The 16,978-nt window shown below is 42.2% G+C and overlaps 1 protein-coding gene across 3 annotated transcripts; it reads right to left on the bottom strand.

Annotated features, from left to right (window-relative positions):
* Positions 1-2,264: 2,264 nt before the first annotated feature.
* CDCA7 (cell division cycle associated 7) lies at positions 2,265-16,972 on the bottom strand. 3 transcript variants are annotated; one of them, XM_014546005.1, is made up of 10 exons: positions 16,945-16,972; positions 13,101-13,226; positions 12,446-12,682; positions 9,438-9,665; positions 9,057-9,134; positions 7,701-7,904; positions 5,867-6,004; positions 4,753-4,902; positions 4,179-4,315; positions 2,265-3,822 (listed from the first exon to the last, which is right to left on the bottom strand). In XM_014546005.1, exons 1-10 carry the CDS (start codon positions 16,963-16,965, stop codon positions 3,792-3,794), a joined length of 1,350 nt encoding a protein of 449 aa, XP_014401491.1. In that variant the 5' UTR covers positions 16,966-16,972; the 3' UTR covers positions 2,265-3,791. The 3 variants fall into 3 exon arrangements, with proteins under 3 accessions (XP_014401491.1, XP_014401498.1, XP_014401501.1); XM_014546012.1 differs by lacking the exon at positions 12,446-12,682 and having other exon boundaries at positions 9,438-9,674; XM_014546015.1 differs by lacking the exon at positions 12,446-12,682.
* Positions 16,973-16,978: the final 6 nt, after the last annotated feature.

Below are 16,978 nucleotides of genomic sequence, written 5' to 3'. Positions count from 1 at the left end.
TATTGTATAGCCATTTGAAGCATTTTGACATTCTTCATGCTAAAGAAGTTGTACATAAAACATAAATGCAACCTTATAAAATGCAGGGGAGATTGACGAAACTCAAATGTTAGTAACTTTTAACCTTAAATGTTTCCTTTATTTCTTGCTCTTTCCTTCAAACAAGTCTTGCGTCATCTGGATATTATCTTGGAAAAGGCCCTCTACCTGGAACATGTCAATTTCTCTGCAATCAATCCATTCCTTACACATTCCCAAACAAAGATCCCCAGCTGCCTACTGCCTCCCTAAGCTATAGTCCATCCTCCATTGGCTCACAGAAACACTTTTGAGGTTTTTGCTCTCCTCTTAGCATTCTTCTTCCCCAATCTTGTAGTTAATCTAAGGAGTCTTCTACCTACAGGAGTTTAATGCCCCCAGTTAAAAGGCTGAAGGGTTTCAAATATCTATGCTGAATGATCCAATACCCTGGTTCCCTACTACCCCACTCCCAGCCCCTCCTGGCCGCACAGCCCTAGGCCCCCACCCAGCCTTGCCTGTCTCCATGCTCAACAGGGTTTCTGCAGAAGCCATTCAGCCAGGCTTCCACACCCAAGACACCTTTATTCTCACCGACAGAACCTGAGTAACCCCCTCCCCTGCTTTTCTGAGTCCTAAGGCAGGCAAGCTCAGGTTAGTTTTAAAAAATAAATATAACAAAACCCTAACACACCAGTCTAGCTCTGCCACTATGTGACATCGGACAGTTTTGTCACCTTCTCTGGATTTACTTCCTCATCTTTGAGATATTACCCCATAAATGTGTGGTAAACATTAACATAACACTTGCTCACCTTTTATTTCCCTCAGAATTTGCTGTGACTCTCCTCTCAAAGTGGAATCCTCTCCAGCCTGGCTCCAAAGCACTCAACTCTTAACTGCAAATAACCCAATTTTCTACCTGACCTTGAGCCATCAGTTCCCTCACTCCTTAGTTCTAAAAATAAAACACAAATAAAGCCCTCCTGCAGCCCCCTCTACTGCCTTTGCCCTCTTCATTAGGAAGTTACTTTAGCCCATTATAGTTTAGATTTCGTTCTCAACCCTAGTAATGGCGATAAAGGTAGGTACCATCTCATCCTTGGATAATCAGGTTGGAAAGACAAATATACAGGCAATTCTTGCTCATTTGGGGCAGGACTGTCATAACGCTACTTCTCTACATCTAATCATCAAAACTTTGAGTTCTCTCAACTCTAAGGATGGTGTGTGGAGCTTCCAGTGGAGTGTGTGGAAGGAAGCATGGGGTCCTCACTACCAAGGCCGGGACTGAGCAACTGACCTAAGGTTTCCTTGTCAGATGGGAGTCACTACAGAATCCATGAGCCTAACCACTGTTAGGTATGAAATGCTTGGTAATGAGAAAATGCCAATTTTCCTCTCTTCATTCCTAATCAGGTGATAGGTTTGTGCCTTAGTTTCTCCACTACATTGTAAATCCTTTAAGAGTTAAGGCCTTGCGAGTCAACTGTTACTAGTCAATATTTCTAATGAAAACCACTATCAGTTCATAGTAGTAAAATATGGCAACACCACAATGTTCCAAACCACCACCAATTCGAATAACTCTAAAAATGTAAGCTTCCTAATCGTATACCTAAAAATTTTAGATTATAATTTGGGTTCTTAAGATTCCGGTTTATGAAGATACCCATTTCCTCTGGATCTACATATGTTATAAAACTTCAACCCAAATAGGCCATATTGCCTGTCAGTTTTCACAACCCTCCAGAAACGTAAAAAAAAAAACCAAACCCATAGAAACATAGTTCCTGTGCCATATGAACATAAGGCTGCAGCAGGATCTGGCGCACGGGCTGCAGTTTGCCAACCCTGGTCTAAAGAATTGGGTTAAGAGCTTTCAGACCATGCCTTTTTTGTCTGGATTCTCAGTCCTGGAACAAGTTTCAAAGCACAGCATGCTTTAAATAAATATTTGAATGGTTGATAAAAGCAAGTTAAGGATTGTGAAATCGCTGTTAGTACTTGCGTTGGCAAATGGTAAAGGAAACACTGCAAAACTTCGGGGGCACATATTATTTCTATCTGGCCATCTAGCTGTCTGTCTTGGTAGATTTTCTGATCCCAGCTATCAGACATTCAGAAACTTAATGCATAAGGGAGATTAGAAAAGGCAGAAATAGTCTGATGTTTAAATAGGAGGGAAAAAATTAAAATTCAGTGCAGTAAGATTGAGCATTATAGACTTAAAAAAGCAGACAAGCTAGAACAAAATGTTTTATTATCAAAATAAAAACTTTATATAAAAGCATTACAGATCAAAAGCTCTATTTACATTTATTGATTCAAGGTCCATGCATGCATCACTGAAAGGACACAGCAACAGGCTGCACTGGCAAAGGGAAATGGACAACACTCAGACCCACCTCTACCAAGTGATTAATGCAAAAAAAATGGGGGGGGGGGGGGGAGGGCTCGACACATGAAATCTGCCCAGAAACTAAACTGGCGGAGATGTCAAGTCAACAAACTGGAAAGTCACCCATCTCCAAAAAGGCACTTCTCTTTGCTCTAAAAGTGCTTGAAACTTGGACACTGAACACGAACCTCGTGCCTAGCTTTCATTGGTAAAAGCCTCCACCTTATGTCTGAAAACAAAAAATTTCTTCAAGAAAACAAAAACTGCAAATTGTATGCTAACATTAGTATCAATTTTCCAAGCAAAATGATCAAGAATTTGAAATGCCTTACATTTATTAAATGAAATAAACTTGGCAAGCTACCATTATACTGAAGGTTATATCATGAATTCAAACCACCCTATTTCATACTAATTCCCTAGGACCGTGGTCGGCAAACTGCGGCTCGCGAGCCACCTGCGGCTTTTTGGCCCCTTGAGTGTGGCTCTTCCACAAAATACCAGGTGCGGGCGCACGGACAGTGCGATCGAAACTTCGTGGCCCATGCGCAGAAGTCGGTGTTCGGCCTGGACGAGTCCATTTTGAAGAAGTACTGTTGATATTTGGCTCTGTTGACTAATGAGTTTGCCGACCACTGCCCTAGGATGTCTTTTCTATAATGACTGTGAATATAGCACTGTCCACAATTCTTTGGATTGTGCCAGTTTGAGCCCGATGTACCACCCAACCTCATGGTGGAAAAAATCAGCAACTAAATCCCAGTGGTGACTACTTGTATAATAAGCACCATAATGGAATATTCTCATTAGAGGCGTCCAAAGTAACACACCCCACTTTCCAACAATTACCTCATTCCTCTCCACATGGTTTTTTAAGACTTTTGGGCCTTGATTCTGTAAGAAATGTCAACTAGTGTGACCATCATGCCCATTGTTTTTGTGTCAACAAGTTAGAGGGCTGGTCTCAATAGATGTAATTAGTTAACACCACTACTGCGTTTCTAAGTGCTTGGTTTTATAGGTGGATTCCAGGGCTATTTCAACACCGATTAAATCAAACATGCTTTCATAAAACGGTCGTTTTAAAAGAATTCAGAAACGAGAGGGTGAGAGAGACCCACTGTAAACAGAGGGGGTTGGTGTGGGGTGAGGGGCAGGAGAAAGCAAAGAAATGGCAAGAGGACAAAGCACAGCTGGAAACACGCCTCCGGGAGGCTGGGAAACACGGCCGATGAGAGTAACTTGATCTGAGTTTCCTATAAACAAACTGATCATCAGAATTCTTAACTCAGGATTCCGCTGCGTGACACCATTGAAAACTTTAACAAGGAAGACGGGCGCAGTGGAAGGCAGGTAGTGGACCTTCCAAATACTATGCCTGCATCTCAAACTCCTGCTTCAGGCTGAAAGAAGAAAAGGAAACATGTCAGGGCATTGTTTTCAAACTCAGCACTCTCTCCTGAAAGCCTAATTCACTCTTTTAGAAATGTTTTTATTGAGTTATAACATACATGCTTTAACATATGTTGTGCACATCTTGAATTTACACACACACGTGCACCCACACACAGATCCCCACTGCCCAGGTGACGTAAAATGTTTTAAACATTCCAAAAGACTCTCAATGTGCCCCTTTCCGGTCAATACCTGCACCCCCACCCCCTGAGGTAACCACTACTCTGACTTCTACCATCCTTTTATTAAGACATAAGTGAATATAAGATCTGGGTGGGGAAGAGAAAAAAAAAGCAATCATTACCTTTTCAAGTAAGCGTGCACATTCCCAAAGCCATGGTATTTGGCTAGGTACACCAGGACCCCAGTCGCACACCGCCCATCTCGCTGACGACAGAAACTGCAATTGCAGATTCTTCGACAAGGCGGGCAATGCCAGTTCTGAAGAATTGTGAAAAGGCATAATTAAATCAAACCTACTCCCTCTCTCCCCCTTACTTATCTACTCCTATTTAACCTCTAAGGTGGGTATCATTAATCGCTTTTAAATCTTTTATTTTTTTATTAAAAGAAAAAAATCTTAGCATGGTTAATATCCACTAGTCATGCCTAATGTTCCCTTAGGAATTCCAGCACAGAAAGCCACTCGGCACTGACCAGGGGTGAACACGAACGGAGAATCAGATTCCCCTGAGCAGGCAGGTCCCGAGCTCTCGGGAAGGGGCTCACACCCACCCAGCACCAGCACTATGAATTCACCTGCCTCTCCCGAAATGAAAGCCCCACATCAGAAACCCTTTCTCCGATGCCATCTTTCTGGCCCCATCAGCTAGCGCCTGACCTTCAAAGCCCACAGGACCACCCTTCCAGGCACCTACTGGATCCAGCAGGGCGTCCTTGACCTCTTCGCCGTAGCGGTTCCGAAGGCAGGGGCCGCAGAACTGGCCCCGAACGCCCCAGCACTCTGGGTTTCTGCAGTTTGTTTTGGTATCGATGGTTTTCTGGCGGCACTGATGACAAGTAGATCCCTACCAATAAAAAGCAAATTAAAACAACAACAACACTGCTTTCTGTAGAGAAAACCAGCTTATTTAAAGAATGTCCTCCCTGATAGGTGGTCTGACATTTTGAATCTTATTTCCTATCTTATATACACATGTATGTGCTAGGACAGTGGTCGGCAAACCGCGGCTCGCGAGCCACATGCAGCTCTTTGGCCCCTTGAGTGTGGCTCTTCCACAAAATACCATGTGCGGGCGTGCACGTACAGTGCGATTGAAACTTCGTGGCCCCTTGCGCAGAACTCGGTTTTCAGAAAGGAGATAGACGAAACAAGTATACAAGACGAGTGTGGATGGGAGAGTTGGAAGGGGTTGACCTCAGCGAACGTACCTCAATCAGATTGAGGACGTTTTTAGCAAAGGCCAGCTTAGGAGTACCCTAATTAAGGTAATAACAATGTACCTATCTATATAGTTTAAGTTTAAAAAATTTGGCTCTCAAAAGAAATTTCAATCGCTGTACTGTTGATATTTGGCTCTGTTGACTAATGAGTTTGCCGACCACTGTGCCAGGACATGGAAAGTATCTCTAGCATGGCGATTTAATTCAGTTGGCGGATTCAATATTATCTACACTTCTTTCCTTCAAATAAAGGTCTTAACGTGCAAGAAAACTTGCCCAGAATCCTTTTTTATGTTTAGCACACCACCATCTCCCCAGCACCCATCTATGTAGACACACCTAATAGATACACAGGAAATATGTGCTGGATGAACCAATTTCTAAACTAACACAAAAGATTTAATGCTACTGAAGACTGAGGAGGGCTAGATCCCAAGGATGCTACAAAACTCTCTTTTCTCATATGAAAGACTCAGGCACACATCCCATATGCTCGGACATTTAGAACATCAGCAAAACTCTAAGGAGAGAGGCTATCCTTCCTCTCACAGACATTTACATTTTCATTCAGAAAGTGGAGGCTTTTACCAATGAGCGGCTGTATATCTTCTCTCGAGAATTGTTGCAAATGTTCTCCAACTCCTCCTCTGTAATCTCTTCCACTGGGCGGATGACATGCGGAAGGGTCATGGATCCGGGACGACGACCTCGGGGCATGTCATCATCCTGCATAACAGCAAGCATGGGAACAGTGTTCTGACCGGCTCTCCCCAGTCCCGAGTCTCAGATACCTGATTTATCATTTTTTCACAGAGAATTCAACTTGGGAAATCTTTCTTAAGGCTTATGGAGAGGAGACAAGTCCTCAGTTTACAGAACACCATCATGGAAATGATTCCTAAAACTAAGAAAGGCTGACAAAGAAGAAAACTTTGACTCCTTCACCCGCTAACAAAAATCATCAAATATTCCAGACATTCACAACTTGCAGTCATAAGAGGATCCATTTATAGGAGAGAAAACTTTAAAAATGTAGTCAGTGTGGTAAAACCTTTAGACAGACAGAGTTCAAATCTTACTCAACATAAGAAAATCCACACTATAGAGAAACCTTACAAAGGTAGTGTTATGTGTCAAAGCTTTTACCCGATATGCAAGCCTTACCAAGCATCAGAAAATAATGAACAGAAACATTATAAACCTAATTTATGTAGCAATGCTTTTATTCAAAGCTCAAGCTTTGGGGATCATCAAAAAATTCAAGTAGAAAGAAACCTTACACATATGACTGAGATAAAACTTAGGGTAAGTGTTCAAGCCTTACTCAACGTCAGAGACTCCATTGTGGAGAGAAATCATATACAACTCATATATGTGGAAAAGCCTGTAACCAGGGCTCACACCTCACTTGATCCCAGAATATACAAGTGTGGGTGGGAGTACATGAAACACAGAATTTATTCTTGTATTTTTCCATACAAACAACTGTAAACCTACTTTTGCCAACCACTGTACATTTTTGAGAGAAACCGAACAAATATATGGCAACGCCTATCCAAAGTTTAAGCCTTGTGGAATATAACAAAATTCTTACTAGGGAGAAACTTTACGAAGGTACTGAGTGTAACCAGCTTTATGAAAAATGCACAGCTTTGTGGTCATGACAGAATTCATATGAGATGGAAACCATACAAATGTCTCAAGACCTTTAGCAATGGCCTGGATACACCAAAGAATTCCTACAGGACACAGACATTACAAATGTAATGAAGATGTAAGTTTAATCAGTTCTTTCAATGAACACACACAAAAAATCATACTAGGGGGCACCACGTCTATTACTTTTGAAGGTTAACCAATGTCAGATGTTAAATTCCAAGAGAATGAAAAGTTAAAATTGCCCTGGCCAGTGTGAGTCAATGGCTAGAGCATCACCTGCACACCAAAGGGTCTTGGATTTAATTCCTGGTCAAGGGCATGTACCTGCATTGCAGGTTTGCTCCCTGGGCACGTGTGAGAGGCAACCAATCAGTGTGTCTCTCTCACATCAGTGTTTCTCTCTCTCTCTCCCCCTCCTCCTCCCTCCTTTTCCACCCTCTGAAAAGCAATGAAAAAAATATCCTCAGGTGAGGATTAACAACAACAAAAAAGTTAAAATTATTTAAAACTCATGAGAATGCTGTATGTCAATGGAGCAAGAAAATCTGTGGAAAGGTCTAATTATTTTCAGTTTATAAAATGTTATTTGAAGTTTCTTGAAAAGGCTACACTATTATTGATGACTTAAAAAAAACCACCAAATAACTTGGTATGACATTAACAATTCTGAGTGGTTTGAGAAGAACATTTAATGTGAATCATTTGGTGTTGGGCCTACAGAAGATGAAAAACAGAAAAGCAAGCACAAATGTGGAGAACTCACGTTCATGTAGCCGTCCATGGTCTTCCTCTTTCTCACCAACATGTACTTATCCTCCTCCTCCTCTGCCTCCTCCTCCTCCGTGGGTAGAGCGCCACGGGACCCAAGGATCCGGGACCTTGACCTGGTAAGAGGACGTGCTCTCCGATCGGGGTTTCTCCTGGACGTAACACCTGGGAATGTGCGCCTCCGGGGTGTCTTTGGTTGCTAAACAAAACACACGACAGAACCCATTTATTCCAGAATGAAGGGAAGTGGCACCTTCTCCTATGCATGTGTTTAAGTAAAGGGAGAGCTCCACTTCCTGATTTTCTGTCCTTTCTATAATGCATGGGAAATGAGCCCAAAAAACAGCCGTTATAATTTTGCTTTTGTAACACCAAGTCCAGGTTCTCTCCAACTGAGAAGTAATTTATTTATTCATCTACATAATAACAATGTAAGAATAAATCTTGTTTTCCAAAACAACCTTTTCTACCTCTTTTTTTTTATTGATTTTAGAGAGGAAAGAAGAGGGAGAGAGAGAGATGGAAACATCAATGACGAGAGAGAAAGAATCATTGATTGGCTGCCTCCTGCACACCCAACGCAGGGGATGGAGCCCGAATCCTGGGCATGTGCCCTGACTGGGGATCGAACTGTGACCTCCTGGTTCATAGGCTGACACTCAACCACTGAGCCACACTAGCCAGGCTCTACGACATCTCTTAAGCCCTGACACACTCACTGTTTCTACAGTACACAAAAGAGAATGTATGTGTGGTTTTCCTTCTTCCATTCCTTGCTAGCTTCTTCCTTTTCTCCTCAAGGAGGGGTAGGGAAGGAAAGTCTTTTCTTTTGTACCACAGCAGACAACACCAAATTCCCCCGGGTTACACCAGCTTAGTTCTCAGAATACACTCACATATATTAGGCCATGACTTGGTTAAGAAATCATTTTTTTTTCCTTCTCAGATTTTAAAAACATCGATTACTATGCATCTACCATGAAAGAGAAATGTGCAAATGCTGGGAATACAGGAAAAATATTTTCCTATCTTTATTCTGTGCCCTTGAGGGGTTTAGTCTAGTTAGAAAAAAGAGAAATAACCAATCAAAAGGGGTTTGAGCACTGCACAAGCTTGGCATAGGGAGGCCACACCTTCCCCAGGAAGAAGCGTCCCAGATGTGTTAGGTTTCCTCTATTTCCTCTTTGTCTACAAAATCCCTCTTACACACATCCCCACACAGATCTATGAGAAGGTTTCCTCTTTGTCTATAAGATCACACAAAATAAGGAGACTGGATTTTCAAATATCCTAACAAATCTACCTCAGACCTGCCCAAAATGCTACTGAACAAACAAGGAGTTGCACTTACTGGTCGGCGGCCTGGGAGGGAATGCCGTCCAGGGAATGAGCCAGGGAAACTTTCTAATTCCGCCATTAGCTTCGCAAGCTAAAAAGGAAGGAAACGAAGCAGAAATTATTGGTTTAGCATAACTGCTGAAAATGAGCAACTTATGGAAATTACTGTCGAATATCTCAGAGTTTCTGATTTCTCCTACACATTTACCAAGACTAATAGATTTTTTACAAAAGGAAAGTGAGCTTAGGGAAAGAAACACATTTGAAAGCACACACTGTAAAAATAATGACTTCATAACCACACGGAAAACAGTTCTTGACACAGATAAGCAACAAGTGGCGTAGAGAAAAGCTGGAAGAGTTCATTCTAACACATTCCAAGTGAGATACCTACCATTGCTTTGTTTTGCTTTATATTTAACGCCCTTTTCTCCAGAAAATTCATGCCATTTTCATCTTCTGAATCAGAGTTGGAATCAGTCACAGATTTCTCGGGGGGTGCAGGAGCTGCTGCTCTTTTGCTGGCTGCGCCCCTGGTATTTCGAGCTGGAAACTTCATGGCCACCCGGAGAGGCCCGGACCGTTTGCTTTGACTGCGGGTCCTGCAGCCTGCACGGTCTGACTGTAATCGTTGGTTAATCAGAACAATTGAGTTATCAGTGACTTGTTTGCTGAACAGGCTACATTGCCTCTGAACAAAAGATGCTTGCATCAAATACATTTTAACCGGCCACTTTAATTGTCAGTTTTAATTGGCAGCTCTGGGTAACAAAACCAGGAGTTATAAATACATACAACAATCTGAGTGTAGTGTAACTCCGGTAGCCTACTGGGACACATTGTGATAAGCCGTTTTCACAGCCCCTAGGCCAGTGGTTCTGGGCTTTTTTTTTAATTTTTTTAAATGTGAAAATCCCAACTCTCTTTTTAATTTAAAAATAGATCTTTATGTATTTCAAAAGAATTCCTACAGGAACAAATATGTGCTCTCCCATAAACATGATTTCAATGCGAATGGCAATATTAAACTCTACTGACGATGTCTGAAGGCTTTAATCTACTTTTTAAAAAATTGTGGTAAAATATACTTTTTAATTTTTTTAAATGTGAAAATCCCAACTCTCTTTTTAATTTAAAAATAGATCTTTATGTATTTCAAAAGAATTCCTACAGGAACAAATATGTGCTCTCCCATAAACATGATTTCAATGCGAATGGCAATATTAAACTCTACTGACGATGTCTGAAGCCTTTAATCTACTTTTTAAAAAATTGTGGTAAAAAATATTTAACATAAAATTTACCATTTAACCATTTTTAAGTGTACAGTTCACTGTTATCAAATACATTCAGATTGGTGTGCAACCATCACCACCATCATCTCCAGAACCTTTTCATCACCTCCAGCTGAAACTCTGTGGCCTTTAAACAACTCCCCGCAGCCCCTGGCAACCACCAGTCTGCTTCCTGTCTCTATGAATTGACTACCCTAGATACCTCTCTAATCCACTTATCATAAGGCTAAAATGAGAAAATTCTTATTTTAAAGTAGTGTAGGCTTCCATCATTAAATATGTGTTAAGATCGGCCACTGGGGAAATGCAAATCAGGATCACAAAATACCACTTCGTACCCACATACACTGCTGGCTGGAATGTAAGATGGTGCAGCCACTTTGGAGAACAGTCTGTCAGATCCTCAAAAGGTTAAACAGCTACTCTATAACCCAGCAGTTACACTCCTAGGTAGATACTCAAAAGTGTTATGTCCACACAAAAGCTTGTACACCAGTGCTCATAGCAGTTTGTACCATAATAGCCAAAAGGTACAAACAGCCCAAACATCTATCAACTGATGAATGGATAAAGTGTGGTATATTCACACAATGGGATGTGATTCAGCAATAAAAAGGTGCTAAGTATTGGCTTATGTCACAACATGGAAGAACCTAAGTGAAACAAGCCAGTCACAAAGGACCACATATTGTATGGTACCATTTCTATGAGAAGTCCAGAATAGGCAAACCTATAATGATAAAAAACAGACTGTTGGTTGCCAGTGACTGTGTGTGTTGGGAAAGGATGCAAAGTGACCGTTGATGGGTACTGGGTTTCTTTTGGAGTAATAAAAATACTATCCCAAAATAGATTGTTGTGATGGTTGAGAAAAAAACAGGAAAAAATATCCCCCATAAAGTCCCAGAAAGTGAAGACCCACTTTCAAAATTCAAAACTTTCTAAAATCCCCACAGCTTTTACTACTCTTCATGTACTTTTCGGGTGCACAAATTGAGACTATAAAATGACAAAAAAAACTTTCATGAGTTCTGAAGACTTTTAATTGATTGGCATTTTATTGATTACAACACTCAGCACCTACAAAGAATTGAAACAATACCCAGAAGTGATCTGGGCTGCAGACTATGTTTGGGTCACATCCAGATTTTCAGAGCTGCCCTGGCGATATCGCCAACATGCACGAATTTAGACCAGTATTACTCATTACAGGAAATACTGCACTACCGTGAAGCTATGAGAGCCGTAAAGACATTCCCTGGTCAGGCACTCTCACTCCTGTCAGCGTCACTCAAGTGTGGTTCCAGGCAGTCAGACCACATTGAGCTGCAGGGCATGCACCTGACTGCACATCAACACACGGCTTCCTTTGTCAAGAAAGTCTTGCTACCAAGAAACCATCTGCAGAACTGAACAGTATGTTCAGGGAGAGGGGACCCAGGTGGTGCAGCAGCAGCAGCAGCGGCAGCAAAACCATCTGCAGAACTGAACAGTATGTTCAGGGAGAGTGGGACCCAGGTGGTGCAGCAGCAGCAGCAGCAGCAGCAGCAGCAGCGGCAGCAGCCTGAGCAGGAGGAGAGGTTAAAAAGGTAAGGCAGCGTGTGCACGAAAAGGAGCGAAAGTGGAAGCAGGAAGGGCCCTAATTGTCATTATCTGCACTCGGGCCCCAGCGCATGCGTTACCATCACTGGTTTTCCAAATGCATGGATCTCCTATGGGAACATTGACCCAAGGCCTGGTCTATGCCAGGCACTGGACTGGGGCACTGGAACCTAACGGTGAATGGAACTAATCTTGAGGACACACGTGTGCTTCCTCTGATTAGGCTGGATTTCTGTGGCCATGGAAATCTGGAGGTTGGCCAAGTTTACCTTAGCAGTTTCCAAGATTTTCCGAGCCTACAAAACGTTCAGGCTTTACACATAGGACTACTTCAGTAAACTGCTTTAAGACCTAACTACTCTCAAATTTTAAAACGGTCAACAGAATCTCTGGCATGACTCAAATGAAAATTATAAGGAAAAAAAAAAAAAGCTCTTTAAAAGCAAGTACATCACGCCTCAAAATGTACCTTACTTCTTGATATTGGTGAAATTCTCCAACTCACCATTCCATCTTGTATCTCACTCTCTGAGAAACCGCAAAATGATTCATCGTCAGAGTCGGCGTGAAAAATATTGGCCAGTTTGTTAGTGACATCTGGCCTTGTTTTCTGTAAAAATCCACAATGGTCTAACACATCTTGCACCTCACTTTCTGAGAAGCCGCAGAAAGATTCATTATCAGAGTCCTCATAAAAAACATTTGCCAGTTCTTCACTGATATCTGACCTGAATTTAGGTTTCTGTAAAATAAATAAATAAATGTGGTTGTGCATCTTCCCCCCTCTTTCAAGAACCAATTTCCCATAAACCGTGCAGAGAGCAAATCACATTCACAAGTGCACTACAAGAGAATAGCTTTTGTTACAAAGAAAAACGGTTCAGAGGTTTACAAATGATTTCTGAGTTGTTATGGCAAATCATCAAGCATGTTAGGTTAGGCGACATTTCAAAAGGATAGAATAAGTAGCTAATCTACCTCCAACAATTACTACCTAGAACCACAGCAAAAAGTGAAATGAAATTACAGTGCATACTGTATTTTCATAACCGCTGTATAGAAATGTAGGCAAAAAGCAAGCCGTTTTAATCACGCACAAAGCACTTGGGGCCTTTTGAGCACTGCAGACTCAATTCTGTTTATTCTCAGGCAGCACTTACTGTGTTTGCAAAATTATCAGAAGCAAAGCTGTCACAACTGTCATCAGAGGATGACGAGGTTTCCATGGAAATCAACTTCACATAGCTGAATTTCTTGAAGTTCGTCTTTCCTCTGTGATCCTTTTGCTGCAAATGGAAATGGCAGTACCATTAAGTGGGATGCTCACTACAGCAGCTAACTAAAACATCATTTTTTAGTTTAGTAGCTTCAAACAGCACAGACATACCATTTTTTAAACCTTGTATAGGAAAAGGGTAGAATTAGCAAATGCTACAGAAAATTTTTCAAAACTAACTAAAATCCTAAAAAGGGATCCCCTCTGAAGGAAAACTGTAATGATATTTATCAACTTAAATAAATATCTGTAGAGCTACCTCTCTACCCACCTGAAGAGCCCCCAAGCTCTTAGCATTATTCTGAGCTCCCAATGAGTTTAATGCCAAACTCCCAGAATCCGCCCTTTAAAAAAAAGTAAACTGTATTTCAAAAGTGCAAAATGGTGGAGTGATTTCTCTCCCTCAGTTAAAATCAAGCTAATCAGGTCTTCTGCTGCAAGCCGTGGGCTATGCACTATGATACTAAGTCCCCAAACTACAAAACTGGACAGCACTTCTACTTCAAGATGGCAGGCTTTCAAATAGGCCTTGTTCCGATCAGGGGGGGTAAAGTGATTTCAGCACAAGTCCTTACAAATAGAATATATCAACAGAGTGAGCAAATGTCCAAGGAGCCAAGTTAAAGGTCAAATAGAACTCCAAACCCAGGGAGTATGCCAATTCCACCCCAGCGCTCTACTAGCCTAGCCTGACTTTCAAGCTCTTAACACAGTCCCCTTGCTATACAAGTCTTAAGTTTTAAGAAGTCCTTTCATAAGGCTCAAATTACTTGTAGATATAAAAATGCTTCTTTCATTCATACCAGTTGTACTGGTTAATAAGGCGGATTTTTTTCAATAGATGAGTTACACATATATATGTGATTTGATATGTATGCGATTTTGTTGTATTGACAACAAGCTTCAAAACTTCATGTCAAATTTTCTGAAGGTATTAACATCATAGATATTTTTACGCTTAAAAATGCCGAATTTTGTGCCCCCCAAAAAAGAGCATTTGCGGGAAGTTTTAATTCATTACTTTATTTTAAAGAAAAGTGCTGCTGAAAGTTATCGTATACTTCGAGATACTTGTGAACGCTGGTTTAAACGCTTTGAAAGTGATGATTTTGATGTGAAAGACAAAGAATGTCCAGGTCAACCGAAAAAGTTTGAAGACCAACAATTACAAGTATTGGATGAAGATGCGTGTCAAACTCAAAAACAACTTGCAGAAAGATTAAACATTGCTCAGCAAACAATTTCCGATCATTTACAAGCAATGGGAAAGATTTTAAAGGAAGGAAAACAGGTGCCACATCAACTGAACGAAAGACAAATGGAAAACCGAAAAGTCATCAATAAAATGTTGCTTCAACAGCACGAAAGAAAGTCTTTTTTGCATCGAATTGTGACTGGCGATGAAAAGTGGATTTGAGAATCCCAAATGCACAAAATCATGGGTTGATCCAGGTCAACCATCAACATTGACTGCAAGGCCAAATCGCTTTGGAAAGAAGACAATGCTATGCGTTTGGTGGGATCAGGAAGGTGTATTATGAGCTTCTAAAACCAGGTGAAACCATTAATACTGATCGCTACCGACCACAAATAATCAATTTGAACCACAAACAGAATGGGCCAGAAGACACGGCAGAGTGATTTTGCTTCATGATGATGCACCATCACACACTTCAAAAACTAGTTGAAGACATGTTAAAAGCTCTTGCCTGGGAGGTATTAACCCACCCGCTGTATTCACCAGACCTTGCTCCTTCAGATTACCACTTGTTCTGATCGATGGCACACGCACTTTCTAAGCAGCACTTCAAAACATATGAAGAAGTGGAAAACTGGGTCTCTGAATTGGTTTGCCTCAAAACAGGAAAAGTTCTACTGGGACGGTATCCACAAATTACTGGGAAGATGGGGGAAATAGCTAGCGATGGACATTACTTTGAATAAAGCACTTTTGATGTTTCTCTTGAAATTATCATGTTTTCTTTGGATTACAAAATCTGCATTATTAACCAGTTGACAGTTAATCCGCATTATTAACCGGTTGACAGTTCATCTGAATTATTAATGGGTTAGACAGTTAATCCGCATAATTAACCGTAATCAAAGAAAACACGATAATTTCAAGAGAAACAGTCTCTTGCAAATAAAATTATTTTCATGATGATGGTATCCAACCATCCTATGCTCCTAAGTAGACTCCATTCAGCCACCTTAGAAAGTTTTTGTCCTTTGTCCTTTTAGAAAGACAATAAAATATGATAAAAGGTAGAGCTACTACATATTAAAAGGATCTCTGAACCCCATTTTTCAGACGAGGACATTCAAGGCTCCGGGAAGATGAAATTTATTGTCCAAGATCATAGGGCTGGAAGGAGAAATCAGCCTACAATCTCCTAAAACAGCAGTATTCCTGCATTACTGCAGGAATTATCATCATTTACTCATCAACCTATGCAAGCAGAGGCTCAAGACAGATTCGAGGAAGGCATTCCATTGGAAGCAGTCAGGGAAATATATGCTGGGCTTTTAACAAGTCAGCACATGCCAAAAGTTGTTACTGGGCAAATGTTTGCAGGGAACGACGTAGAAGAAACAAGCAAATACTTATGATTGAGATCAACTTTTTTGGCAGACAGGTAATAGACTAATAATAGCGCTTAGTAGGTGTTTTCGGTGCCAGGCACTAAGTATGCTTTCACATTATAATTCATTCTTTGCAACAAAGGTGTATCATTATTCCCACTTAACAAATGGGGAAACTGAGCTTCAGAGAGGTGAAATGGATTATTCAAGTCGAGCGATTGCTTAAATTTGAATCCAGGCATGTCAGATGCCAAGCTCAGCTACATACGGCTTTCTTCACCCTGAAAACCAAAGCCTAGTTCCTAGGATGTCTCTGAAACCACGTGCCCAACCCGCTCTCCCCACCCCCCAGCCTCCCCACTTGTGAACCTAACTCTGATATTTATTTTAAGCATGTCACATTCTTCCTTTTCACCCTACCCCCACCTTCTACCCTCCCCTGGGGCAGACCCCACGTTCCGGTTTCCGTTAAGAGCAAAGAGTAACGTTCCACTGGGCCAACATCCTGCAGCTTGAGAGTAAGGCCCCTGGGGGCTGGGGAAAGGAATGGGAAAAAAACGAAAGGCTGCAAATAGTTTGGACCTCCAAGTCTTTCAATTGTACTTAATCACCGCCTGGGACTAGAAACACCCCCGCCCGTGTGCGCCACCAAAGTGTGTGCAAGACCTTTAAACTTCCAACCCACCAACCCTGAGCGGTTGGAAGTGGCACTAGCGGGCGGGGAGCTGGAAAGGGCCGGGGCGCTGCAGGGCATGCAGAGTAAAGTCACAGGGAGCGCATCCCACCGGCCAGGATCGGGCCCGCGGACACAGTGGGGGCCCCGCGGACACTATGGGGAGACTGGCCAACCCCGTGCGCTGTCCGGCACGTGCACCTCGACCCCACGTGGCCTTGGATTCCCCACCGCTGCCAATCATCCTGCAAATCGCTCAAATCTCTAAACCGCCGCGCACCACTTGCGCACGCCCGGCGGGGACTGTCCCAGACCCCGAATCACCCCAAACAGCACAAAACGTGGGGCTTTCCTAAAGGGGCGCCGCCCAGGACGGCCACCCGCTGATGAGTAGCACTCAGTCCTTGGAGTTGGAGGGGGTCGGCCCGCACCCACCGTGCCCGCCCCGCAGGTTTGCCCACCAAGCCCTCACCAGCACGCGGCGAGCATCCATGGTGGTAGCCGGG

This window comes from Myotis brandtii, unplaced genomic scaffold, assembly GCF_000412655.1.
Source record: "Myotis brandtii unplaced genomic scaffold, ASM41265v1 scaffold112, whole genome shotgun sequence".
Taxonomy (NCBI): Eukaryota; Metazoa; Chordata; class Mammalia; order Chiroptera; family Vespertilionidae; genus Myotis; species Myotis brandtii.
Note: the sequence above shows the minus strand (reverse complement) of the source record. Positions and strands in the feature narration are given on the sequence as shown.

Excerpts from the sequence above, each read along its gene's own strand:
- CDCA7 (XM_014546005.1), bottom strand. The coding sequence starts at position 16,965 with ATGGATGCTCGCCGCGTGCTG. Across the intron at positions 13,227-16,944 it reads TGGATGCTCGCCGCGTGCTG|CAAAAGGATCACAGAGGAAA; the intron begins GTGAGGGCTTGG and ends TTCCATTTGCAG. Across the intron at positions 12,683-13,100 it reads CTGATAATTTTGCAAACACA|AAACCTAAATTCAGGTCAGA; the intron begins GTAAGTGCTGCC and ends TTTATTTTACAG.